This window comes from Hemiscyllium ocellatum, chromosome 48 (genome assembly GCF_020745735.1).
Source record: "Hemiscyllium ocellatum isolate sHemOce1 chromosome 48, sHemOce1.pat.X.cur, whole genome shotgun sequence".
Taxonomy (NCBI): domain Eukaryota; kingdom Metazoa; phylum Chordata; class Chondrichthyes; order Orectolobiformes; family Hemiscylliidae; genus Hemiscyllium; species Hemiscyllium ocellatum.
The window spans coordinates 16435147-16462468 of NC_083448.1; the positions used below are offsets into that span (position 1 = coordinate 16435147).

General features: G+C 48.3%; 1 protein-coding gene across 2 annotated transcripts in view; it reads left to right on the plus strand.

Annotated features, from left to right (window-relative positions):
• The first annotated feature begins 2945 nt into the window (after positions 1-2945).
• The window catches only part of nfu1 (NFU1 iron-sulfur cluster scaffold homolog (S. cerevisiae)), a 31521-nt gene continuing 7144 nt past the window's right edge, over positions 2946-27322 (plus strand). The window contains exons 1-6 of one of the 2 annotated variants that reach the window (XM_060856501.1): positions 2946-3014; positions 6893-7002; positions 12923-13058; positions 17770-17836; positions 21798-21912; positions 23623-23686. In XM_060856501.1, coding sequence (XP_060712484.1) covers positions 2971-3014; positions 6893-7002; positions 12923-13058; positions 17770-17836; positions 21798-21912; positions 23623-23686 — 536 coding nt within the window. In that variant the 5' untranslated portion in view covers positions 2946-2970. The remainder of the gene's footprint in view (positions 3015-6892; positions 7003-12922; positions 13059-17769; positions 17837-21797; positions 21913-23622; positions 23687-27322) is intronic. The other variant, XM_060856502.1, reaches the window with a different exon arrangement.

Consider the following 27322-nt stretch of genomic DNA (forward strand, 5'->3'; position numbering starts at 1 on the left):
TTTGTTAAGAGTGTACAAGAACATATTCTGATTCAGTATGTGGATGTACTGACTAGAGAAGGTGTAAAGCTTGACCTACTCTTGGGAAATAAGGCAGGGCAGGTGACTGAGGTTCAGTGGGGGAGCACTTTGGGACCAGCGACCATAATTCTATTCGTTTTAAAATAGTGATGGAAAAGGATAGACCAGATCTAAAAGTTGAAGTTCTAAATTGGAGGAAGGCCAATTTTGACAGTATTAGGCAAGAACTTTCAAAAGCTAATTGGGGGCAGATGTTTGCAGGTAATTGGATGGCTGGAAAATTGGAAGCCTTCAGAAATGAGATAATGAGAATCCAGAGAAAATATATTCCTGTTAGGGTGAAAGGAAAGGCTGGTAAGTATAGGGAGTGCTTGATGATGAAAGAAATTGAGGGTTTGGTTAAGAAAAGGAATGAAGCATATGTCAGTTATAGACAGGATAGGTTGAGTGAATCCTTATTACAGAGAAGTGCTGGATGTCTTGAAATGCATAAAAGTGGATAAATTCCCAGGACTTGATCAAATGTACCCTTTCACTCTGTGGGAAGTTAGAGAAGTGATTGCTGGCCCTCTTGCTGGGATATTTGTATCATAAATAGTCACAGGTGAGGCGCTGGAAGACTGGAGGTTGGCTAATGTGGTTTTAAGAAAGGTGGTAAAGACAAGCCAGTGAGCCTGACGTCAGTGTTGGGCAAGTTGTTGGAGGGAATCCTGAGGGACAGAATGTACATGTATTTAGAAAGGCAAGGACTGATTAGGGATAGTCAATGTAGCTTTGTGCATGGGAAATCATGTCTCACAAACTTGGCTAAGTTTTTTTGAAGAAGTAACAAAGAGGATTGATGAGAGCAGAGTGGTGGATGTGATCTGTCTGGACTTCAGTAAGGTGTTCGACAAGGTTCCCCACAGGAGACTGGTTAGCAAGGTTAGATCTCACGGAATAAAGGGACAATAGCCATTTGGATACAGAACTGGCTCAAAGAGGGTGGTGGTGGAAGGTTGTTTTTGGGACTGGAGGCCCGTGACCAGTGGAGTGCCACAAGGATTGGTGCTGGGTCCACTACTTTTCATCATTTATATAAATGATTTGGATGTGAGCATAAGAGGTACAGTTAGTAAGTTTGCAGCTGACACCAAAATTGGAGGTGTAGTGGACAGCGAAGGTTACCTCAGATTACAACGGGATCTTGATCAGGTGGGCCAATGGACTGAGAAGTGGCAGATGGAGTTTAATTCATTTTGGGAAAGCAAATCTTAGCAGGACTTATACACTTAATGGTAAGAACCTAGGGAGTGTTGCTGAACAAAGAGAGCTTGCAGTGCAGGTTCTTAGCTCCTTGAAAGTGGAGTCACAGGTCGATAGGATAGTGAAGAAGGCATTTGGTATGCTTTCTTTTATTGGTCAGAGTATTGAGTACAGGAGTTAGGAGGTCATGTTGCAGCTATACAGGACATTGGTTAGGCCACTGTTGGAATATTGCATGCAATTCTGGTCTCCTTCCTATCGGAAAGATGGAGTGAAACCTGAAAGGGTTCAGAAAAGATTTACAAGGATGTTGCCAAGGTTGGACGATTTTAGCTGTCAGGAGAGGCTGAACAGGCTGGGGCTGTTTTCCCTGGAGTGTCGGAGGCTGAGGGGTGACCTTATAGAGGTTTACAAAATTATGAGGGGCATGGATAGGATAAATAGACAAAGTCTTTTCCCTGGGTTCGGGGAGTCTAGAACTAGAGGGCATCAGTTTAAGGTGAAAGTGGAAAGATGTAAAAAGTGGGATGTGTATGGAATGCAGCTGTGGTGGTGGAAGCAGAGTCAGTAGGGGCATTTGAGTGACTGCTGGACATGCACATGGATAGCAGTGAGTTGAGGGGTGCATAGGCTAAGTTATTATATTTTACATTAGGATTAAACCTCGGCACAATAAAAGGGCCTGTTCTCTGCTGTACTTTTCTATGTTCTAAAATAAGGCCTAGATGCAGGAAATGTGAAACAAAAATCAAGAGAAATTAGGTTTAACTTTTCCAAACTGTTCTGCAGAAGACTGATTGGATTTAACATCAATTCTGCTTTTTTTCTCTATGTTTGTATTGATACTGCCAGAACTTGTAAGTCTCTCAAGCAATTTTGGTTTCAGATATGAATCACCCAATATCCTATTTTTTTCATGGAAAACGATATCTAGTAATTGTGACAAATGGATATATCTGTGTAAGGAGGATAAAGGAGGGTGTACGTTTTAAGTGTGAAGAAGCAGGGAGTTGAGTGGTGATCTTACTGAGGTTTATAAAGTCATGGATAAAGTGAATGACGAGGGTCTTTTCTGACGGTGGAAAGCTCAAAACTATGGGACATATCTTTAAGGTAAGAACAGAAAGATTTTAAAAGAACATGAGGGTCAACCTTTTTACACAGAGAGTGGTTCATAGGTGGATTGAATTGCCAGAGAAAGTGATGGATTCAGGTACTTAGGATGTTTAAAAGACATTTGAATAAGTTCCTGAACAGAAAAAGTCTGGAGGGATTTGGGTCAGGAGCAGAGAGGTGGGACTAATTTAGGTTGAGATGATGTTTGGAATGGACTGAAGGGTCTGTTTCCATGTTGTATGACTCTGTAACGAAGCATTGGTCTGCAGTAGCCAAGCTCTGGAGCTGTGCTGCCTCTGGATATGGCCACCTCCTCAGGGTCCTTGTGGCTTGGCCACGCCCACAGAAACCGCTCTATTCTGCAGTACAGCCGGGCCATAATGCCTGAGATTTCCCCGGGCCAGCCAAAAGAGTCTACATGACTCGAGCTTTTTAAGCTTCTTTTTTTTGTTTTGGAATCGCGGGCCGTGCGATTAAAAATGACGGCGAGTGGCTCGGGCGGGCAGCCGGGGGACGGCAGGCGCCTCTGTTAGACAGTCCTGAGGGTGGGAGGTGCGGTTAGGGTCCTTGCAGATGCCTTGATCAAAGATGGCGGCGGTGAAGTTGGGCACTTGCTGGCTCTTGGCTTCAAGGTGAGTCCTGGTGGGTCATTCCTGGGCCTGCAGGTCAGTGGGGTAGATTTGTTGAATGATTTCTGATCACTTGCAGCTTCAAATGTCTGCCTGTCGCTGCAGCGAGCTCAGGGAGTGGGCACAGTCCTCCCCAAATCCACTTGGTTTTCACAGGCCTGGCCACATGTGCCCTGGTGAAGGATGTTTTCTGGTCACTCACTTCAGGGATATCATTCACAAACATACACACATACACCTCAGGGAGGAGGGTGTGGGAATTGAACCCAGACTCCCTGGTTCAGAGGTGGGATGCTACTGCTCTGCCACACGAGCCCTCTTGCCCTGGTGAGGGGCACTTTGCACTGCTGCTGTGGGTTGCAGCAATGTTTTCCAGTGCATCGCGTTATACGAGCACAAGAGCTCTCCTCGTGATGGCTCGCTCGAACATTATAAAACAAAATTAACTTTCGTCAGTCAGGGCATTGAGTATGGAAATTGGGAAGTTATGTTGTAGTTGTACGAGATATTGGTGAGGCCGCATTTTGTCTTGGGTTTTGGTTACCTCGCTTTCGGAAGATTGTCATTAAATGGAAACAGCGCAGAAGAAATTTACAAGGATGTTGCCAGAGCTCAACAGTGTGTGTTATAGGGAGAGGCTGGACAATCTAGGACTTGTTTCTTCAGAATGTAGGAGGCTGAGGGGGGGATTCATATCGAAGTGTATAAGATCATGAGGGGCCTGGATAGGATGAATGTGCTCAGTCTTTTTCCCAGGTTTTTGAATAGAAGGTGAGAGGGCATCAGTTTAAGGTTCGAGGGGGAAGTATATAAAGGAACCTGAGGGCAGCTTTTTTTACCAGGGAGTAGTACACATATGGAATGAGCTGCCAGCGTAAGTGGTTGATGTGGGTACATTAGCTGCATTTAAAATGCATTTGGGCAATTACATGGATCGGAAAGGTTTAGAAGGAAATGGAGTAAGTGCAGGGAAATGGGGTCAGCATGGACCAGTTTAGGCCGAAGGACCTGTCTCCATGCTGTAGGACAGTATTAGGGTAAAAAGGGTGCCAGCACAGATGGTCAAAAATTTGGGTTTAGGTAACTGGTTTTTAAGAAGTGTCTTCAAGCTTGGACACAAAAAGTGTCATGTCTGGACTACTTCTGGTATCACATGCTAGTGAGTACAGGAGTAGGTGGATAGAATTAATGCATGTGTGGCAGAAGAGTTGGAGCAGGAGGAAAAGCTTTAGATTCCTGGATCGCTGGGTACGTTCTTGGGGAAGGTGGGACTGGTACTAGTGGAATGTGTTGCACCTCAACTGTAACTGAACCATCATCCTAATGAGGATGTTTTTGCTCATACATTTGCCTTCCTTGATCAGACCATTGAGTGGCGGAGTTGGGATGTTATGATGTGGTTGTACAGGAGATTGGTAAGGCCACTGTTGGAGGACTGTTCTGGTTGCCATTCTTCTGAAAGGGTATTGTTAGATTGCAGAGGGTGCCAAACATGCTGAGTTTTTTCCAGTAATTTCTGTTTTTATTTCTGATTTCCAGCATCTAATGTTCTTTCGGTTTGTGCGTGTGCGCGCGCGTGTGTGGTGGGTGACGATGCTGTTCCTTTAACAAGGTTATGTTGTCCTTGGCACTTTTTTCAAAGAGTTCATAAAAGACACAGACTCTTAAAAAGTCTGGGGACCAGCTTAATGGTTTAGTTTCGTTTTCAGCAGTTGTGTCAAAAAAGCTGCTGGACCCAAAGAAGCAGGTCCATGCGGATCTCTCTCTGACGTCTTTCCTGGAGGACGCTGTGTTTGATTTTTCCTTTTGTGCCAAGGGGTGTTTATGGGTATTGTTGCAAGTATTTGGAACAGCATCATCAAGTTGGGACAGTTTATTGGCTTTTTGGATAGGTTGTTATTCTATATTCTGTTCTCTTTGGTTTGTGTTTCATTCAGAAATCTTATAAATAAATTCAGTTTGGTTGAAAACTAAGTGGTTTGACCAGCTGCATCGCTCCTGGAATATCCACTGTACACATACTTGAAACAACCAGCAAAGTTAGGGTCTGGGCTACTTTCTTGAAATGTTTTGAGGAATTCTGGCCTGGTTTGTCTCTGTTATTCAAAGGGTCAATTGCTGAAGTAAGGAGTGATGATATCTTAGAATGTTCGAACGGATCAAACTTCAGGGGCCATCACTTGGCTGGAGGTACACAAACAATCAGAGAGAGAGAGAAATATGGAGGCAAATCTCAACGTATCAAAATAGTAGGTGAGCAGTGTCGGAGGATTTAAACTCTCTTGATATTAACTATGTGTTAAGGACCAGGCCAGACCTCCTCAAAACATTTCAAGACAGTAGCCCAGACCCAAACTTTGCGAGTTGTTTTGAGCAGGTGTAAAGTGGATAATCCAGGAGAGAGGCCACTGGTCAAACCACTTAGTTTCTAACAAAACAGAATTCATTGACAAAATTACTGAATGAAATACAAACAACAGAATACTGAATAACTTAACATCTCCAAACACCCAGCAGACTACCCCAACAAAATGATGCTGTTCCCAGTTCCTGCAACAATCCCCATAAACACCCTGTTGCAAAAAAGGAAAAATTAAACACAGATTCTTAGAAGAGAGAGAGAGATGACAGAGAGATTCAGCGCAGAACACCTTCTTCCATGCAGCAGTTTCTTGGACTAACAGCCTCACTGACTGACTGCCTGCTTCCAGTGAACAGCCAGACTGCTAAAACCAAACCAAACCAAACTAAACCAAATCAGAGAAAACTGAGCTGAGCAAACTGGCCACGTCCCTTTCATTGTACAAGTGTATCTTTTTAAACTTAAAGACAACACAACCTTGTTAAATGAACAGCATCATCACACTAGTATGCAAAGTCTTCGAGGATGCACCATTGTTCAGACGTGTCCAGGAGAGCTTTTTCAGCCAGCACGTGAGGGGATGATGTTGGACCTAATTTTAGGGAATAAACCCAGGCAAGTGGTAGGTGTGAAGCAAAAATAGAAATTGTTGGAATGACTCAGCAGGTCTGCCTGCCTGTGTGGATGGAGAAATCGTTAACATTTTGGGTCCAGAGAGCCTCCTTTTATTTGAGATTTTTATCATTTATGTTCTTTGTTTTTGTTTTGGTTAAGTGATAGATGTGGCAATGCAGGTGCATTTCATAATTTGGTAAGTTTTAAAGTAATTGTGGATGAGGACTGGATAAGGGGCCTGGGTTCAATTCCGCCCTCGGGTGACTGTCTGTGTGGAGTTTGAACATTCTCCCTGTGTCTGCATTTCCACTGGGTTGCTGTGGTATCCTTCCACAGTCCAAATATGTACAGGTTTGGATGGATTGACCATGCTAAATTACCCATAGTGTTCAGTGATGTTCAGGCTCAGTGGGTTAGCCATAGGAAATGTAGGGTGAGAGGGAAGGGGGAAGGAGATGGGTCTGTGTGGGCGGGAGAGGGGGAGGATGCTCTCAGAGTGTCGGTGTGGAAATGGTGGGCTGAATAGCCTGCTTCCATACTGTAGGGATGCAATGAATCTTCCTGATCTTGCACGGTGGCGCACGATATTCACAACAGGGCAACAGACCATTTGCTGGAAGCGGTCCAGGCAGTGATTATATCTCAGCTGAGTCTACCTCATTGCTTCAGGTACTTTTGATCGAAAAGGTGGATTTATAAAGATGTGCCCAACCAGCCCAGGGCCTCCCACTGCTTTCTGTAGTGCCCGAGTTCAATTGAATTGAAATTGAAGCCCGTTGTAAAATTGTATCTTACTGCCAAACCAGCAAGCAATTGAAAAGGTTGACTTTTGTGTCTTCATGCCTCAGCTTGGACTGCCTGCCTGCTTGATCCTTTGAGTGCTTACAAGATTGCTATTTTTCAGAATACACACAGGCCAGCACGTGAGGCGCATGTGTTTGACCAAGAAATGGAGCGGGAGTGGCTTGGGATGTCAGAACCTTCTGCAACCATCAACTTCGGTCTCCGTTGCCTGTAAGCTGGTCAGAGTCTTTTTTTTCTCTTCTTAAAACAGCTTCACCCATGGCAGGGCGAGTGTCTCTGGGAAGGTCAGCATTTTATTGCTGATCTCGAAGGAGGTCTTGATCCACCTTCTGAACTGCGGCAATTCTCTCGTGGTTCGATCCAGCTCGTTCGTAACGATTTCAGAAGGCAGTCTGGAGTCCACCATATTGCTGAGAGTCACCTGGTGGCCAGGTCAGGAGCGGACAGCAGGTTTGCTTCACTTTCACGACAGTCCAGCAGTTTCATGGTGGTCGATGGTTCAGTTGATGGCGCCGCTGCCTCGCAGTGCCAAGGACCTGGATTTGATTCCACCCTCGGGGGACTCTCTGTGTGGAGTTTGCACACTCTCCCCTTGATGGTGTGAGTTTCCTCCGGGTCGCCCGCAGTCCAAAAACCTGCAGGTTAGTTGGATTGGTAATGCTAAATTGCCTGTACTGTCCTGCAGGCTGGGTGGATTCTCCATGGGAAGGCAGGGTTCCAGGGACAGGTGGGTCTGGCTTGGATGCTCTTTGGACTGTCAGTGTGGACTCGATGAGCCGAATGGCCTGCTTCCTCACTATAGGGATTCTCTGGTTCTATGACCATTCCTAAGACTGAGTTTTCATTTTAGAACTCAGTTAATGGAAATCGACCAACTGAGCTTCTGTCTTTGGACAGTTCATCCAGGTTCCAGATCACGAGTTCAGCTGGCTGTTCACTTTTCATACAGTCTGTGTTGCCCATGTGTCATTGTTGAAAGGAACTGTGAGCGATTTGCTGCACATTTGGACACAGAGTTGAGACTAGGTTCGGTGTTGCTGTTGGTGTGACAGTTGTCCTTGGCAGCGTGAGGATGGAACTGCGCGTGCTCATGGGCCCAGTTCTGACCCCCAGCTCATTTCAATGACCAAAAGAGAGAGAGAGAGAGAGAGACACCCAAAAGCTGACTTTTCAATCCAGACTGGAGTGGTCTCTTGGACCTGTGCTGGAGCACAGTTTGTGCATTCAGGAGAGGTGAGAGGGAAAGACTAAGGCCCAGGCCCATCGTGCAGTTTTAGATTTCAAAAATATGCTTTCTTCATAAAAAAATCTTTACATACAAAAGTAATCACTAAAGCAGTTCAGTTCTATGCAGTGGCATATGAAGAAACAAACAAACATTGGAGTTTGACTCTGTTAAGCAAACAGACCAAAGGTTTTTCTTACTTGTACAAGACTATACTTACATATGGGAGGCTCTGATAACCAAAAAGACCCCTGTTTAACTTCAGCAGAAGGACCTCGGACAGTGGTCTTGCCCCACTGCACCTTGGCGGCAGCTGTCCAAGGCTTTAGTGCATCCCTCAGCACGTAATCCTGGACTTTGGAATGTGTCAGTCTGCAACACTCAGCCAGGGTCAACTCCTTCCTCTGGAAGACTTGTGATGATGATGCTCCTCTAACAACGTTATGCTGTCTTTGGCTTTTTTTATTCAGAGAGGTCGTAAAACAGCGATTCAGAAACATCGAGGTTTGAAGGGTTTTAGGGACCATTTGATTATAGCGAACAGATACTGCCTCAGGCAAAGGGCTTTCAAGTTCAAAAGAAACACTTGCGCAATGAAAGGGGAGTGGCTAGTTCTCTCAACTCAGTTTACTCTGGTTTGCTTTGGGTTTTAGCAGTCTGGCTGTTGACTGAAAGCAGTCAGTCAGTTTTGAGGCTGCTGGTCTAAGAAACAGCGACATGGTGTTCCATGTTGAATCTGTCTCTCCTGTAAGATCCTGGGTTTGATTTTACCTTTTTTGCAAAGGGCTGTTTATTGGGGATTGTTGCAGGAATTTGGAACAGCATCATTGCTTTGGGGTAATCTGTCTCTTCGGTTAAGTTATCCCATATTCTGTTCTCTTTTGTTTCTGTTTAATTCGGTAATATTGCAGATAAATTCTGTTTTGTTTAAAACGAAGTGGTTTGGCCAGTGGCATATCTCCTGCAATATTCACTGTACACCTGCTTAAAACAGCAAGCAAAGTTAGGGTCTGGGCTACTTTCTTGAAATGTCTTGAGCGGATCTGGCCTGGTCCTTAACAAAAGCAAGCACTGAGAGGCATCTTCAGCACGATGGGCCGAATGGCCTCCTCCTGAGCTCTAACCTTTTCACTTCCATGAAGTACTTGCAGTGAGTGTTAATAATAACTGGTAGCCCCAAGGGGTGTCTCAAACTGATTGGCAAGGGAGCTTTCATTACTATGCACGGTTGGTGCTGAATCATTCTCAGCTTCTGTATCTGAGGGAGCACTGATTCTGTTCCATTACCACTGCGGCCTGTGTTTCTTTCAAGCTGTTGCCCAGCGAGACCACTGACAATTGCTTGCAAAGCATGTGGCTGCAAAGAATGAGGAGCATTAATTATCATTTGCAACTGCTTGGGGTCATGTGCTTTTGTTGTTCAGAGAAAGTGAGAGTTCAGCCCCTGCTTCTTCACCCTGGAAGGTAACCCATGCTTAATCTCCCTTGATTGACACGGTGCAGGGATTTGCCGGCTGTCAGTCCCAGCGCAGAGCTGTGACTCGTGTTGCTTCTGGCTCTCCATGTTGCCTAGACACTGAAACCCAAGCAGCTCTCACTGAACGTTGCCAATGCAAAACTCGATCAGGTTACATACAGCCTGATGGCACTGGAGCAGGACCAGCAGGGCTCAAATAAGCCCCAGAAGGCATTGTCCTTTGAAACAGAGATATTCCTGGGTGGCTGGGTCCTTGAGCAGAGATGGGTGGCGGGATGTGGAATAAGGCTGGAAACTGGCAGTTGGTCACAGAAACGGTGCAGATGCAAAGGGCCAAATTGCCTCGTTCTGTGTCCTAATAATTATGTGATTCTTGGCTCACTGTTGTCTTTCCAAACCTCGAGACCAATTCTGTGCCTCTCTCTTTATTTGGAGATAGTCTATAGAATCTATCATGTTGCTGCTGTTAGGGACCAAGCCAGACCCCCTCTAAACACGAGCAGAAGGTCGTCTAGACCCTAAGTTTTAAAGGCAGGTGTGGTGCAGCTGGTCAAACTGAATTTATTTAAACACTACAGTTGAAACACGAACAAAAGAAAATGGAATTTGAAGTAACTTAACTATTTTAAAATCCAACCAACACGATACAGCAAGGTAATGAAGGAGCTGTTCCAATTCCCGTAACATCCCTGTGGGAAAAGATCTGTCACCCTGCCAACCCACAAAAGGCCCACAAAAGCAAAATTGGCCAAACTGTACTAAAACACTCCGAATGCCTCAGCAGGCTGGCAAACGAAACTAGACAGCACTCAGAGACAGGGAATACACTTCAGGCATCCACTAACAATTAAGCCCCACAGCTATCCCAAAGCCCTGAGGGCAGTTTCACAACCCCCAACAATGCCAAAGCCACACAAAGAACAGGTCAGACAGAGAGGCACCAGCAAGTGCACTACTCCCAGGACAGGACAATGGAAGCACCTCACTGCTTCAGAGGAGACATGAGCCCATACCTGCATAGAGTAATGGAACCCATCGATACTGTCAGAATGTTGCTTTGTGTAGAGAATTAGGACATTCCTCCGATAACTGTTTTCTGATTAGCATCGTTATAATTAGATGACTGCATTTCCAGATACATTGTATTTTGTCCCTATTTCTAATTAACCCTATTGTATAGGATTACTATAAAAACTGGATTCTTCCTCAGCTCGAGGAAGAGAAATTCTGATCTACCTGCACAGATGATGAATGCTGTGTCAGCCTAGTCAATTTCTCTTCCAGCGATATCGCTTGTAATAAACAGCTTGTCACTTTCACCCGATCTGGTTTGTGTGATCTCTGCTTTATTGGGCAAATTTCTCCTATAATTCCAAAAACATACCCCTTGTTAATTGGTAAATTCAAACACTGGGGGGGTTCTTACAGGCAAGAGAGATTTCAGAGAGAGCAGCCAGTCAAGAATCATCTGCTGAAGCTTGGAACCTTTCCCCAGTGGGTGGCACGGTGGCACAGTGGTTAGCACTGCTGCCTCACAGCGCCTGAGACCCGGGTTCAGTTCCCGACTCAGGCGACTGACTGTGTGGAGTTTGCACGTTCTCCCCGTGTCTGCGTGGGTTTCCTCCGGGTGCTCCGGTTTCCTCCCACAGTCCAAAGTTGTGCGGGTCAGGTGAATTGGCCACGCTAAATTGCCCGTAGTGTTAGGTAAGGGGTAAATGTAGGGGTATGAATGGGTTGCGCTTCAGCGGGTCGGTGTGGACTTGTTGGGCTGAAGGGCCTGTTTCCACACTGTAAGTAATCTCATCTAATCTAATCTAATCACTGTATCAGCTTCTCACTGTTACAACTAAAAGAAACTTGAAAAAAACCTGATACTGGGAGAACTGACCACTTCCCTACCATTGTGAAACTAGGCCCTTTGCCAGATACTTGGACACCTCTGTCTTTATGACCTCTCTTTAAAAACTAAAGTTATTTTGTCCTTTTTTTTCTTCAAGTGAAGCATTGTCACCCTGTCCAGTGTTGACAACCTCTTCCTCATTTTCCTTCAAATCCTCCCTCCATCATGCTCCTTACATTTTCCGCTGAGATACTGTCTTTTCCTCATTGCGATTTCTTCCTTCAGTCGCTCTCCAATGCACTTCACTTAATTTTTTTTCCACTTTTCCTTTTCCTTTTCCTTTTCCTGTCCAGCACTTCCTTTCCATTCTTCCCCAAGTCCCCAGTTCAGAGCTGTTTAGCAAATCTTCCCATCAAGTCCAGGTCTGTCATCCGCATAAAAACCACACTCCAAATGGAGCTGGTCGTTATTTAGATGCTTCTTCATCTGTCTGGTTTGTGACATAATTTGGAGGTGCCGGTGTTGGACTGGGGTAGACAACGAGGTAAAAACAATGACCGCAGATGCTGGAAACCAGATTCTGGATCAGTGGTGCTGGAAGAGCACAGCAGTTCAGGCAGCATCCAAAGTGCAGCAAAATCGACGTTTCGGGCAAAAGCCCTTCATCAGGAATACCTTTTGCCCGAAACGTGGATTTCGCTGCACTTTGGATGCTGCCTGAGCTGCTGTGCTCTTCCAGCACCACTAATCCAGAATGGGGTAGACAACAGTAAAAATCACACAAACACCAGGTTATAGTCCGACAGGTTTATTTAGAAGCACTAGCTTTCGAGGTGTTGCCTCTTCATCAGGTGTTTGTGGAACATGACCGTACGACAGTTAGTGACAGTTGCATTGTGGACTCCCCATCTGTTGTGGCTCAGCTTCCACAGTTTCCCTTTGAGCAGAGGGTGATGTCTGACTGACGTGTAGAAGACTATGAAGAGCAAAGATGGGGTGGACGGGAAGAAACATGTCCCCTTCGTACAGCAATCAATGGCCAGGAGCCTTAGATTTAACAGTGAAAGGCAGGTGGTTTAGAGGGAATTTATAGATTATTTTTTACCCACAGCGCAGTACAGGTCTGGAACACTCTGCCCTGAAATGTTGCTAAAAGCAGGAAGCATTGCAACATTAAATAATTGTTTAGACGAGGACTTGAGATGCTAAGTGCTGGGAAATGGTTAAGTGCTTGATGACGGGCATGGGCCACAATGGGCCAAATGGCCTCTGCCTGTTCTGTGGAACCCTTCAACCTTGTGCCAAGTCAGCTCAACTCCATTGATCTGCTGAAACCCCTGCCACTGCTGTTCCACCGACCGCCACAAGGTGGGGCACGAAAACAGCTGGTTTGACTGTCTGCTGCTTGCAATCCTGGTTGACTGATCTGTGCAGATTGGGGGCCAGTGCGGGTCTCCCAAAGACTTCGCTGTGTGATGTGCCCTCCTCCTTTGTGCCGTTATGGGGAGCAGGGAGAAAGAGAGGCTCGTCATCGTCTTTCTGTGAGAGTTGGTCAGCTCCATTGATAATCCATGTGGCTCTCTTTCAGTGAGAAGCATGTTCATTCAGACCCAAGACACACCCAACCCTAACAGCTTGAAGTTCATCCCTGGATGTACGGTGTTGGAATCAGGTACCATGGAGTTCTCAGCACCCAGAAGTGCCTTCTGTTCTCCTTTGGCCAGGTACAGTACCTCACCAGCTTCCTTTGCCCCTGTAGGTGGTGTGAAAGGTGTTGGGGTGGGGGGACAAGGAGGTGATAGGTGTTCGGAAATAGATAAAGTTGGGGGCATTGCAGGGGAGAGTGGGAGCCAGCTCAGTGCATTCTATCAATCTCATCCCTGTGGCCCAGGTTCCCAACAACCAGACAGCGCTGGACTCAGGGTCGGTGAGGAGTGAAGGCCCACTCCTCCACTCAGAGAGTTGTGAATCTTTGGATTCCCAAACCCCACCCCAACGTGAGATTTGTGGAGTGTGAGGCACTGAGAGAGAGAGAGAGAGATGGGGAGAGGTCTGTCAGATGGAGTTGAGTCAGAACCCTAGCCAGCCTGTTGTCCAATATATCACGGGGCCCTGGAGGCTGTGGGGTCCAACCCTGCTCCAATATTTCATGGTCTTCAAGACTTCTCTCACCGAGAGACTCAAGAGTTATTACATTGCAAGGTTGGGAGGGTTCGAAGGTCAGCCACATTCTTGATGGCTTGCTCAGCGGATTGAAGAACTTGGTTTGGGGATGAGAAAGTGTTGCTGCAAGACAAAACCTTGGGGTGTTCCTGGGCTCAGGATGGGAGGAGCTTGCTGCTAACCAGTCGGAGATGCGTCTGGGGATTGGCCAAGCGGGAAGTGAGAGATCCCCCTTTGGTGATGTGACAAGACGCACAGACAGACAGTCTCAGCCTGTTAGTGTACAGCGGTCCATTGATGACCATGGAGCTCTGTTGTATTCCTTACTTCAGGAATGCCACGTGTGTTGTCTTGTGGGATTGGTCGCTCCGTTGGAGGCTGTGGGTGTGGGGGAAAAGATAAGGTAGGGGTTTAGTTTCACACGAAGAAAACAACAGCAACAAACTACAATTTCGACTGCACCATGAGCAAGAGCGCCATGGGTCCAAAAATATTGACTCGGCCCAAAGCAGGACAGGGAAGAGGTGGGTTTCAGGCATATTTGGAAGGAGAGAAATGAGGCAGAAAGGTTTAAGAAGCAATCTTGGAGTTCAGAACCCAGACAGTTGAAAGCAGTCCTACCTTGACTCCAGGAAGGAGAAAGTGAGGACTGCAGATGCTGGAGATCAGAGCTGAAAATGTGGTGCTGGAAAAACGCAGGAGAAGAAGGGCTCATGCCCGAAATGTCGATTCTCCTGCTCCTTGGATGCTGCCTGACCTGCTGCGCTTTTCCAGCAACACATTTTCAGCTACCTTGACTCCCTCCTTACTCCTCTGGTTCACTCCCTCCCCACCTACATCTGGGATTCCTCTCCTGCCCTGCGCCGCATTGACAGCAGGCCCTAACCACCTTCTATTCACCGTGGATGTGCAATCTCTTTCCACCTCCACCCCACACCAAGACGGCTTGAAAGCTCTTTGCTTCTTTCTCGAAAAGAGGCCTGAACAATCTCCATCCAGCACCACTCTCCTCCACCTGGCTGGGCCTGTACCTGAACAATCTCCATCCAGCACCACTCTCCTCCGCCTGGCTGGGCCTGTACCTGAACAATCTCCATCCAGCACCACTCTCCTCCACCTGGCTGGGCCTGTACCTGAACAATCTCCATCCAGCACCACTCTCCTCCGCCTGGCTGGGCCTGTACCTGAACAATCTCCATCCAGCACCACTCTCCTCCACCTGGCTGGGCCTGTACCTGAACAATCTCCATCCAGCACCACTCTCCTCTGCCTGGCTGGGCCTGTACCTGAACAATCTCCATCCAGCACCACTCTCCTCCACCTGGCTGGGCCTGTACCTGAACAATCTCCATCCAGCACCACTCTCCTCCGCCTGGCTGGGCCTGTACCTGAACAATCTCCATCCAGCACCACTCTCCTCTGCCTGGCTGGGCCTGTACCTGAACAATCTCCATCCAGCACCACTCTCCTCTGCCTGGCTGGGCCTGTACCTGAACAATCTCCATCCAGCACCACTCTCCTCTGCCTGGCTGGGCCTGTACCTGAACAATCTCCATCCAGCACCACTCTCCTCTGCCTGGCTGGGCCTGTACCTGAACAATCTCCATCCAGCACCACTCTCCTCCGCCTGGCTGGGCCTGTACCTGAACAATCTCCATCCAGCACCACTCTCCTCCGCCTGGCTGGGCCTGTACCTGAACAATCTCCATCCAGCACCACTCTCCTCTGCCTGGCTGGGCCTGTACCTGAACAATCTCCATCCAGCACCACTCTCCTCTGCCTGGCTGGGCTTGTACCTGAACAATCTCCATCCAGCACCACTCTCCTCTGCCTGGCTGGGCCTGTACCTGAACAATCTCCATCCAGCACCACTCTCCTCCACCTGGCTGGGCCTGTACCTGAACAATCTCCATCCAGCACCACTCTCCTCCACCTGGCTGGGCCTGTACCTGAACAATCTCCATCCAGCACCACTCTCCTCCGCCTGGCTGGGCCTGTACCTGAACAATCTCCATCCAGCACCACTCTCCTCCGCCTGGCTGGGCCTGTACCTGAACAATCTCCATCCAGCACCACTCTCCTCCGCCTGGCTGGGCCTGTACCTGAACAATCTCCATCCAGCACCACTCTCCTCTGCCTGGCTGGGCTTGTACCTGAACAATCTCCATCCAGCACCACTCTCCTCCGCCTGGCTGGGCCTGTACCTGAACAATCTCCATCCAGCACCACTCTCCTCCGCCTGGCTGGGCCTGTACCTGAACAATCTCCATCCAGCCCCACTCTCCTCCGCCTGGCTGGGCCTGTACCTGAACAATCTCCATCCAGCACCACTCTCCTCCGCCTGGCTGAACTTGTTCTCTCTCTCAACAACTTCTCCTTCAACTCCTCTCATTTTCTCCAAATCAAAGGTGTAGCAATGGGTACCTGCATGGGTCCTAGCTATGCCTGCCCTTTCATGGGGTATGTGGAACATTTCTTGTTCCAGGCCTACCTGGGTCCCCTCCCACAACTGCTTTATCGATGACTATTTCGGTGCGGCTTCATGCTCTCATCCTGACCTGGAAAAATTCATGAACTTCGCTTCCAGTTTCCATCCCTCCATCACCTTCACCTGGTCCATCTCCGACACTTGTCTTCCTTTCCTTCACCTTTCTGTCTCCATTTCCAACAATAGTCTATCCACTAATATCCATGACAAGCCCACTGACTCCCACAGCTGTCTGGACTACAGCTCTTCTCACCTTACGTCCTGTACGGACTCTATCCCTTTCTCTCAGCTCCTTCGTCTCCGCCGCATTTGTTCCAATGAGGCCACTTTCCAAAGTGGTGCTCTTAATATGTGCTCCTTCTTCTCCAACAGTGGCTTCCCACCTACAGTTGTTGACAGAACTCAAGACAGCGTGCAGTCCATCTCCCACGCCACGACCCTCACCTCCTCCCTCCCCTCCCAGAACAAAGATAGGGTCCCTCTTGTTCTCACCTTTCACCCCACCAGCCTTCACATGCAAAGAATAATCCTCTGCAATTTTTGCCAACTCCAACACAACGCCACCACTAAACACATCTTCCCTTCCCTCCCCCTGTCTGCATTCCGCAGAGATTGTTCCCTCCAGGACAACCTGGTCCACTCCTCCATCCCACCTAACACCTCTCCCATCACACACGGCACCTTCCCATGCAATCGCAGAAGGCGCAAGACCTGCCCCTTTATCTCCTCCATGCTCACCATCCAAGGCCCCAAACACTCATTTCAGATTAAGCAGCGTTTCACTTGTACCTCTTTCAATTTGGTCTATTGCATTCGTTGCTCCCAAACTGGTCTCCTCTATATTGGAGAGACAAATCTCCGACTGGGTGATTGCTTTGCTGAGCACCTTTGGTCTGTACGCAATCAGGTCCCGGACCTTCCCTTAGCTTGCCACTTCAACACCCAATCCTGCTCCCATGCCCACGTGTCTGTCCTTGGCCTGCTGCATTGTTCCAGTGAAGCTCTACGCAAACTGGAGGAACAGCACCTCATCTTCCGACGAGGCATGTTACAGCTTGCCCGTCTCAACATTGAATTCAACAACTTCAGATAGTTATCCAATCTCAACCCCTCTGTTTTCATTCTGCTCCGTAATTATATTTCATTTATTTTATTTATTTAATTTATTGGTAAATTTTTTTTTCACTGTTCTGTACCTCTTATTTCTTGATTGTCTCTCTTTCTCTCGCTCCCCACTCTCTTATCACCTTTTTACTTTCCTTGTCCTCCTTTGCTGCCCTTCTCTGCTGTTTTCCATTTGCCTCTGCTTCACCCATCCCCCCATCCCCCACATATTTTGTCACATAGTACTGGCTTCAGCCTTGGTCATTCACAGCTCCTAATCTCCCTATAATCTCTCTAAACACTGTCATTATCACCTCTTTATTGCTGCCTTTGCTTCTGGAGCCATGACTCACCTTCTCTCAGCCTGGTATAAATACCTCCCTATTTCTCCCTTTTTTTAGCTTTGACAAAGGGTCAGTTAGACTCCAAACGTCAGCTCTTTTCTCTCCTTCCAGGTGCTGCCAGACCTGCTGAGATTTTCCAGCATTTTCTCTTTTGGGTTGAAAACAGAGGCTGGAAGTGGCCGAGGAAGTTGGGCGGGAATCGGTCGAGGTGGGAGACCTCTGAGATTTGTGTGCACCTCTGAAGTTCACCCCCCAGCCAGCACGCTCAGACAAACAGAAGTAACCTTACTGTCAGTTTTAACAGTTTGCTGTTTCTTCTTTTCCCCCTCTTGGCAGGCAGCTCTTCAGGATTGACGGGGTGAAAGGTGTTTTCCTTGGGCCTGATTTTATAACCATCACCAAGGTGAGGAGGGAACCTTCCCTCGTGTTCTGAGAGCTGGGTCCAAGTTACCTTGAGGAGAGGTCCTCACGATCAGGAAGGGTTTCCACTGATTGAGGGAGGTGGCTCCAGCAGGAGGACACATGAGATAATGTGCAAAGGCGGCCAGGAAAAGATTGACCAGGATGTGGCCAGGAATAGAGGGTTTGACTTATAAGGAGAGGCTGAGTAGGCTGGGGCTTGTTTCAATTGCAGGTTGCAAGGTGACCTTATAGAGGTTTATAAAATCATAAGGGCCAGAGATAAGGCAAACAGCTAAGATCTCTTCCCCAGGGTAGGGAGTCCAAAACTCAGGGACATACTTTTCAGGTGCGAATCATAGAGATGTACTGCCCTTCAGTCCAACCCATCCATGCCGACCAGATATCCCAACCCAATCTAGTCCCACCTGCCAGCATTTGGCCCATATCCCTCCAAACCCTTCCTATTCATATACCCATCCAAATGCCTTTTAAATGTTGCAATTGTACCAGCCTCCACCACATCCTCTGGCAGCTCATTCCATACACATACCACCCTCTGCGTGGGGCAACATTTTTCCACAGAGTGTGGTTGATGTGTGGGACCAACGTCCAGAGGGACTGGTGGATGTGGGTGCAGGTGTGACGTATAGAAGGCATTTGGATAAGTGCAGGAATGTGAAAGGTTTGGCGGGGGATACAGGTCAGGAGCAGGCAGGCGGGATTCGTTTCATTTGGGATTATGATGGGTGTTGGACCGATGGGTGTGTTTCTGCGCTCTTTGACCCTGTGACTGTTTCACAGGCAGTGAGTTGCTGTGATCTGGAATACGTTACATGCAAGGATGGTGGAAGCGGGTTCCTTTGTAACCCTGAAAGGGGAATCAGATGCATGTTCACGGGAGAAAATAGATGACCAGGTGGTCAGGGCAAAAGGAGAGGGGCTAGTGGACAGCTCCATCAAACAACTAGTCCAGGCACTCTGGGCTGAATGATCTCCCTGCTGTGTTCTGTGACTGTGATGGTGGACAGGGAATTGCAAGTACTGTAAACCCAGGACGGTTTGGAATTCCTCAAGGACACAGGCAACTTGGTAGATTAGGTGAATAGGTGGCATTGCAGAGAAATAGGGGGTGCAATTCAAAAAGGGGGCGGAGGAGCAGAAGGACCTTGGTAGGCAAGTACAGACATGATTGAAGGCAGCACGAGTGGTGGAGAGAGCAGTTTTGTGAACCATTGTGCTCACGTGAAGCTGGGAGGTGGCGAAAGCAAACCGGAAATGTCTGGCAAAACGCAGCCAAAATGGCAGCGTCTGTGCACCAAAAGCAGAGTTCATGCTTTGGGTCCAGTGAGGATTCTTCAGAACTGGTGATGTTAAACTGTTTGGGGGAAAGAATAAAAGGGAAGCTGTGGGACAGATTTTTTTTTTTACATAGAGGGTGGTGCCCATATGGAATGTGGTGCCAGTGAAAGCTCTTCAGGTGGGTACATTAACAACTTTTAAAAGGCATTTGGACAAAGTCATGGATAGGAAAGGATTAGAAGGATGTCAGATTAGATTAGATTCTCTACAGTGTGGTAACAGGCCCTTCGGCCCAACAAGTCCACACCGACCCTTCGAAGAGTAACCCACCCAGACCCATTTCCCTACATTTACCCCCTCACCTAACACTATGGGCAATTTAGCATGGCCAGTTCCAGACAGACAGTTGCCCGAGGCTGGAATCGAACCTGGGTCCCTGGTGCTGTGAGGCAGCAGTGCTAACCACTGAGCCACCGTGCCACCCAAGTGCAGGGAAAAGGGTTTGGCGTGGATGGACATTGTGGTCAGCATGGACCAGTTTGGGCCAATGGGCTTGACTCCGTGCTGGAGGACAGTCCGACTCTATGCTTGTTCGAGCTTATCTGGAGAATTGTCAACCTGTGGATCCCACATTCCAGGAAAAAGGTGAACGCATTGGAAAGAGTGCAGAAACAGTTTGCAGTAATGGTTCAAGGGATGAGAACCTTGAGTAATGCAGGGAGATTGGGGAAGTTGGGACTGTTCTCCCTAGAGAGAGGAACACTGAGAGCAGATTTTATTAAGGTTTTCGACATGAGAGGATGGGGAGAAGCTGGTCCCGCTGGTAAACAGAACAAGAACGAGAGCGGGGGCGTGGATTCCAAATAAATCCTTTCTCACACAGTGAGTAATTCGCGTCAAGAAAGTCCTGCCTGCAAATGGGATGGGCGCAGCTTCAAGTGAGTCATTCAAGAGGCCAATGGGTGATTCTTTTGGACAAAAATAGATGAGATTATTTTCAATGTAGAAACAGGTCCTTCAGCCCAAACAAGTCCACACCGACCCTCCGAAGCGCAACCCACCCAGACCCATTCCCCTTCATTTACCCCTTCACCTCACACTATGGGCAATTTAGCATGGCCAATTCACCCTAACCTGCACATCTTTGGGCTGTGGGAGGAAACCCACGCAGACACGGGGAGAATGTGCAAACTCCACACAGACAGTTGCCCAAGGAGGGAATTGAACCCGGGTCCCTGGCGCTGTGAGGCAGCAGTGCTAACCACTGTGCCGCCCACGTGTGCAAGGCGACAGGTCAAAAGCAGGAGATTGGCACATGGTCATGATGGAAGGCCTGTCCAGGCATGAGGGGCAGAATGGCCACGTTCCATACCGTGACAGTTAAGGAGTCATACAGCTGTTCAACACAGTCCAACTCATCCATGCCAACCAGATATCCGAAACTAATCTAGTCCCATTTGTCAGCACTTGGCCCATATCCCTCCAAACCCTTCCTATTCATGTGGTAAGCACTGCTGCCTCACAGCGACAGAGACCCGGGTTCAATTCCCGCCTCGGGCAACTGCCTGTGTGGAGTTTGCACATTCTCCCCATGTCTGCGTGGGTTTCCTCCCACAGCCCAAAGATGTGCAGGCCATGCTAAATTGCCCACAGTGTTAGGTGAAGGGGTAAATGTAGGGGAATGGGTCTGGGTGGGCTGCTCTTCGGAGGGTCGGTGTGAACTTGTTGGGCCAAAGGGCCTGTTTCCGCATTGTAACTAATCTAATCTAATCTAATCTACCCACTCTGGTGACTTTTAAATGTTGTAACTGTACCAGCCTCCACCACTTCCTCTGGCAGCTCATTCCATACATGCACCACCCTCTGTGTGAAATGTGGTCCTTTTGGTCCCTTTTAAATCTTTCCTCTCTCACCCTAAACCTATGCCCTCTAGTTCTGGACTCCCCCACCCCAGGGAAAAGACTTTGTCTAGTTACCCTATCCATGCCCCTCGTGATTTTATAAACCTCTGTAAGGTCACCCCTCAGCCTCTGGCAATCCAGGGAAAACAGCCCCAGCTGATTCAGCCTCTCCCAATCCTGCATGTTAAAACATAATTGGATTTATCATAAGTTTCTAACTCCAATTCTCCGTTTAGAGAAGCTACACCGTTAGGGTTGGTCAGTTTGGACAGATTGTCAGAGACGTCTGCGTATCTGTGTACACCTGGTGCACCAGATAAATGGCCAGAGAGCCTCAGGCGCTTCTGCATCAAGTGTGGGTCAGGACCACAGATGGGGGTCCTGAGCTGAGGCTTTGAGTCTGGGAGCTTTGGGACAAGGATGGCGACTGCGGGGGTCTTTGTCAGTCGTCCTCTCCCCACTTTCCTGGGTTCTCACCGAGGGGCCGTGACAGTTCTCAACCCTGCTCACCCAAGGGGAATGGCTGTGAACCCGGGATGCGATGAGGAAGAGAGGAGCGTTCCTCACCAATTCCGGTCGGATTTCAAGTGGGCCAGGTATCGAAAGCGGGTTTGGTCTTTCCAAAAGGAATCAGGATGACCGGGAGAATCATGGGGGGATTTAGGGGTAACTGGGGACTGAGCTTTCTGAAGGCTGGGGCAGTTCCGTCCGGATGGGCTGAACGGCCAATGGTGATTGTGTTCTGTGTATGTGTATCCCCAGGTTGGCGAGGAGGTGGATTGGAAGTTGCTCAAGCCGGACGTCTATGCTGCCATCATGGATTTCTTTGCGTCAGGACTCCCGATCCTGACGGACGACGCTCCGCGCTCCGATACAGGTGGGTTGCACGAGCTGGTCAGCTGTGAGGAAACCCCGTCCCACCCTCCTGGGGGTAGACAGACAGACAGATACACATGTGGGCGCAGCTGGGAGACCGGTCCTGGCCACTGCCCGGAGGGTAAGCACGGTGGGGGAGAGTGGCCGGTGAACAAACAGGACTGCTCCACCCAGCAGCGAGCACAGGCGCGACGGGGCGAATGGACTCCCTCTGTGTCCAGTCGCTGTGGCGATCTGGCATGAACCACAGAATGGTCGGGTGGGAGTGGGGCAGTGTGGAACTCTGAAAGGACACGGGCAAATTGGTATATCGTTGGGGTAGGTTGGCAGATGAGGTTCACTTGAAGAGAAGTGCGGGGTGATGCACTTGTATTATGTTGTGTTGTGTTGAAAGAACCTTGGAACGGCACTGTAATGGAGGGGTACTGTTCTACAGGTAAGCGCAGGAGCAGGGACACCCAGGGGTATACGTGCACATTGAAGGGAACAGGAAAAAGTAGGAAAAAAGGCTGCTTTCCTGTCAAGATCGATGGGACGGTTTTATTTCCCTCCTGCCTTGGCAGGTGTTGTCAAGATAGAATGTGGTGCAGGGGCTGAATGGCCTCCTTGTGTTTTGCAGGTGCCCGGGCATCGGTGAGAAATCAGAAAGGTGTCATAGCTCCCAATCCTCTCACTGTTTCTGCATCAATTCTCACAGGTGCCTGACTCCGTTCACTGGGTGGGGGTCTCAGACAGTGGCCCTGACAATGAGGGGCTGTTAGTGGCTGAATTACATGAAATGTGATTCAGCATAAAACCAAGGCCAGCTCATCTCAACCAAGGCTTCCCCACTCCAGCATGCCATGATGCAGGGTTTGCCACACAGTTATAGCGCAGTTGGACTGTTCCTGATGCCCAACACGTTCCTCCTTCCCCCCCTGTGCACCGTTTGCCTGCCTTCCCGTTCATTCCTCCCTCAGCTCGTTCTTCACCTTCCCACTGTTCACCTGAGTCACAGTCACGGGTTGCACACTCATGGTGGCTTTCAGGGCCCAGGAACGCCATCCAACCTTCCTCATCCCCTCTTCCTGATCCTGTCTCCCACCCACCCCCCCACCTCCGATGGAGATTGCACCCCTCTGCTGGTATAAAGCCCTTTGGCCAGCTGACTGTCAGGAAACTGAGGTGGGAAAGGTCCAATGGGATGCTTCACTTGGAGGCTTGACAGGGGGTCACAGCATTTTGGAACATTTTCTCCAGTGGCCTTGTGGATTAAAGTTCCCAATGGTGGAATCCTACACATTGATTTATTCTGGTGCACTGTGTCATCCCGTACTATACCTTGTTGCAGGCATGTGGAGCATGCTTTCATTTCAAAATACTGTACCTAATACTCTTCGAAACTCAGCTCCCGGCCCTGAGCCCCCTGGAACCTGACTGTCCGAGAAGGGCCAGACTGCAATAGACTACTCCTGTCCCTCTAGAGCTGAAGCATATCTTGTTGCGGTGCCCTGGTTCCTCTTGAAAATCAGAGAGGCCACCTCTGAGGCCTCGACAAAAGATCGTTCGCGTCTTGTCTCATTCCCCAGGCGATGTTGTCACGTCCCTGATCGACAGAGTCAGAGAAGACATGCAAAAGCACGTTTTATTTTCGTATGATTGAGTGTGTCACTTGGCAGCACCCTGACATGTGTTGATTTTTTTTAAAAAATTGTCCCCTTGTTGCTTCCAGCTGCTTCAGAGGATGATGATGAAGTTGTGGCCATCATTAAGGAGCTGTTGGACACCAGGATTCGGTGAGTAGCAGTGGAACGTGCCAGTGCACTTGAAATGTAAGTGTGGGAGGGGAATGACGAGTTCTCAATTTCTGTGGCACATGCTTTTCGACATTGTCTCTCACAATGTACAGTCACGGGCAGCTGACCAAGCAGATAGTCTGGTTCAAGTTCTGATCCAGCCGAGATGTGATATGATGTATTCCTGTTGTGGGGGGGAGCGGGGTTTGGGGCATTAGTTTATACATTAATTGGTCAACAGCAGAGCAGAAATCTAAAAGGGATCCCTGATGCGCAAATGAGTCTCGCCAGACAGAGACACCATGTGGGGTGTAGGCAGCCCAGAGGCTCTATCGCCACACTGTTAACCCAGAGATGCAGATCATGTTCCGGGGCCCAGGGTTGGAAGATGGTGGAATTTAAACTCAATGACAGTCTGCCTCGCGATGACAATGGAACAGTTGCTTGTTGGAAATAACCCATCTGGTTCAGTAACGTCTTTGAGGGAAGGAAATCTGCTTTCCTTACCTGGTCTGAATGACACATCAGTCCAGACCCACAGCAAAGTGGTTGACTCTTCACTGCCCAGGGGGATTGGGCAATGGATGGTGTCCATTTTTAAAAAAGGCACCACGATAACAGGCTACCAGTTCCCTCTGAAAAGGTTCACTTCTAACAGCTGCAGAAAGGCAGTTCGAGGGGGATCTGCCTTTGGAGGTAGTATGGGCTAAAGTCAGTAATAGGAAAGCAGCAGTCACTTTGTTAGTTGTTTACTCTTGGCCCCCCAATAGCAGCAGAGATGTGGAGAAACAGATTGGGAAACAGATTTTGGAAAGGTGCAGAAGCCACAGGGTCGTAGTCATGGGTGATTTCAACTTTCCAAATATTGATTGGAAGCTCTTTAGATCAAGTAGATTGGACGGGGCGGTGTTTGTGCAGTGTGTCCAGGAAGCTTTTCTAACTCAGTATGTAGATTGTCCGACCAGAGGGGAGGCCATATTGGATTTGGTACTTGGTAACAAACCGGGACAAGTGATGGGCTTATTAGTGGGTGAACATTTTGGTGATGGTGACCACAATTCTGTGACTTTCACCTTGGTTATGGAGAGAGATAGGTGTGCACAACAGGGTAGGTTTTACAATTGGGGGAAGGGTTAATACGATGCTGCAAGACAGGATCTGAGGAGCATAAATTGGGAGCACAGGCTGTTGGGGAAGGATGTTGCTGAAATGTGGAACTTTTTCAAGGAACAGATACGACGTGTCCTTGATATGTATGTACCTGTCAGGCAGGAAAGAGATGGTCGTATGAGGGAACCTTGGTAAATGAGGGATGTTGAATGTCTTGTAAGGAGGAGGAAGGAGGCTTACATAAGGTTGGGGAAACAAGGTTCAGACAGAGCGTTGGAGGGATACAGGATAGCCAGGAAGGAGCTGAAGAAAGGGATTAGGAGAGCTAAGAGAGGGCATGAAAAATCTTTGGTGGGTAGGATCAAGGCTAACCCCAAGGCCTTTTATGCGTATGTGAGAAACATGAGAATGATGAGAACGAGGGTAGGTCCGATCAAGGACAGTAGTGGGAGACTGTTTATGAGTCAGAAGAGATAGGAGAGGTCTTGAATGAGTACTTTTCTTCAGTATTTACAAATGAGAGGGATCGTATTGTTGAAGAGAAGAGTATGAAACGGACTGGTAAGCGAGAGGAGATACTTGTTTGGAAGGAAGATGTGTTGGGCATTTTGAAAAACTTGAGGATAGACAAGTCCCCCGGGCCTGACGGGATACATCTTAGGATTATGTGGGAAGCAAGAGAGGAAATTGCAGTACCGTTGGCAATGATCTTTTCGTCTTCACTGTCATTGGGGGTGGTGCCAGGGGACTGGAGAGTGGCGAATGTTGTACCCCTGTTCAAAAAAGGGAATAGGGATAACCCTGGGAATTACAGGCCAGTTAGTCTTACTTCAGTGGTAGGCAAAGTAATGGAAAGGGTGCTGAGGGATAGGATTTATGAGTATCTGGAAAGACACAGCTTGATTAGGTTCAGCCAGCACGGAGTTGTGAGGGGTAGATCTTGCCTTACAAGTCTAATTGAATTCTTTGAGGAGGTGACCAAGCATGTGGATGAGGGTAGAGCAGTGGATGTAGTATACATGGATTTTAGTAAGGCATTTGATAAGGTTCCTCATGGTAAGCTTATGCAGAAAGTCAGGAGGCATGGGATAGAGGGAAATTTGGCCAGTTGGATAGAGAACTGGCTAACCGGTCGAAGTCAGAGAGTGGTGGTAGATGGTAAATATTCAGCCTGGAGCCCAGTTACAAGTGGAGTTCAGCAGGGATCAGTTCTGGGTCCTCTGCTGTTTGTAATTTTGAGAGAGGGAGTCGAAGGGTGGGTCAGTAAATTTGCAGACGATATGAAGATAGGTGGAGTTGTGGATAGTGCGGAGGGCTGTTGTCAGCTTCAAAGGGACTTAGATATGATGCAGAGCTGGGCTGAGGAGTGGCAGATGGAGTTCAACCCTGTCAAGTGTGAGGTTATCCATTTTGGAAGGACAAATAAGAATGTGGAATACAGGGTTAACGGTAGGGTTCGGAGTAAGGTGGAGGAGCAGAGGGATCTTGGGGTCTATGTTCATAGATCTTTGAAAGTTGCCACTCAGGTGGATAGAACTTGTAAGAAGGCCTATGGTGTATTAGCGTTCATTAGCAGAGGGATTGAATTCAAGAGTCGTGAGGTAATGTTGCAGCTGTATAGGACCTTGGTAAGGCCACATTTGGAGTACTGTGTGCAGTTCTGGTCGCCTTATTTTAGGAAAGATATGGAAGCTTTGGAGAGGGTGCAGAGGAGATTTACCAGGATGTTGCCTGGAATGGAGAATAGGTCGTACGAGGATAGGTTGAGAGTGCTCGGCCTTTTCTCATTGTAACGGCGAAGGATGAGGGGTGACTTGATAGCGGTTTATAAGATGATCAGGAGAATAGATAGAGTAGACAGTCAAGAGACTTTTTCCCTGGGTGCAACAGAGCGTTACAAGGGGACATAAATTTAAGGTGAAGGGTGGAAGGTATGGGGGGATGTCAGGGGTGGGTTCTTGACCTAGAGAGTGATGGGGGCATGGAATGCGCTGCCTGTGGGAGTGGCAGAGTCAGAATCATTGGTGACCTTTAAGCAGCAATTGGATAGATGCTTAAGCTGGGACAAATGTTCGGCTCAACATCGTGGGCCGAAGGGCCTGTTCTGTGCTGTATTGTTCTATGTCTATGTTCTGTGTTCTAAAAGCTGTTGTTGGGTGAGATGAGTGGCAGGGGTTGGGGAAGTGAGCAGCAGGATCCCACCTGGATGCATCACTGGTGCTGAAAGTGGACATGGTCAGCAGCTTCACATTCCTCAGAGTAAGTATCATTAGCGTTCCGTCCTGGTCCATCGACACCGACACCACAGTCAAGAAAGCACGGCAACCCCTCGACTTCCTGAGAAGGCTGAGGAAGGTCCACAATGACTCTGACTAATCCCACCGTGGTGTATCACCGCTTGGTGTGGTAACTGCTCTTCCCAAAAGTGCAGGAATTTACACAGAGTTGTGAACACAGCCCAGTCCATCATGCAAGCTAGTCTTCCTTTCACTGACTTCATATACACCTCGTGCTGCCTCAGGAAAG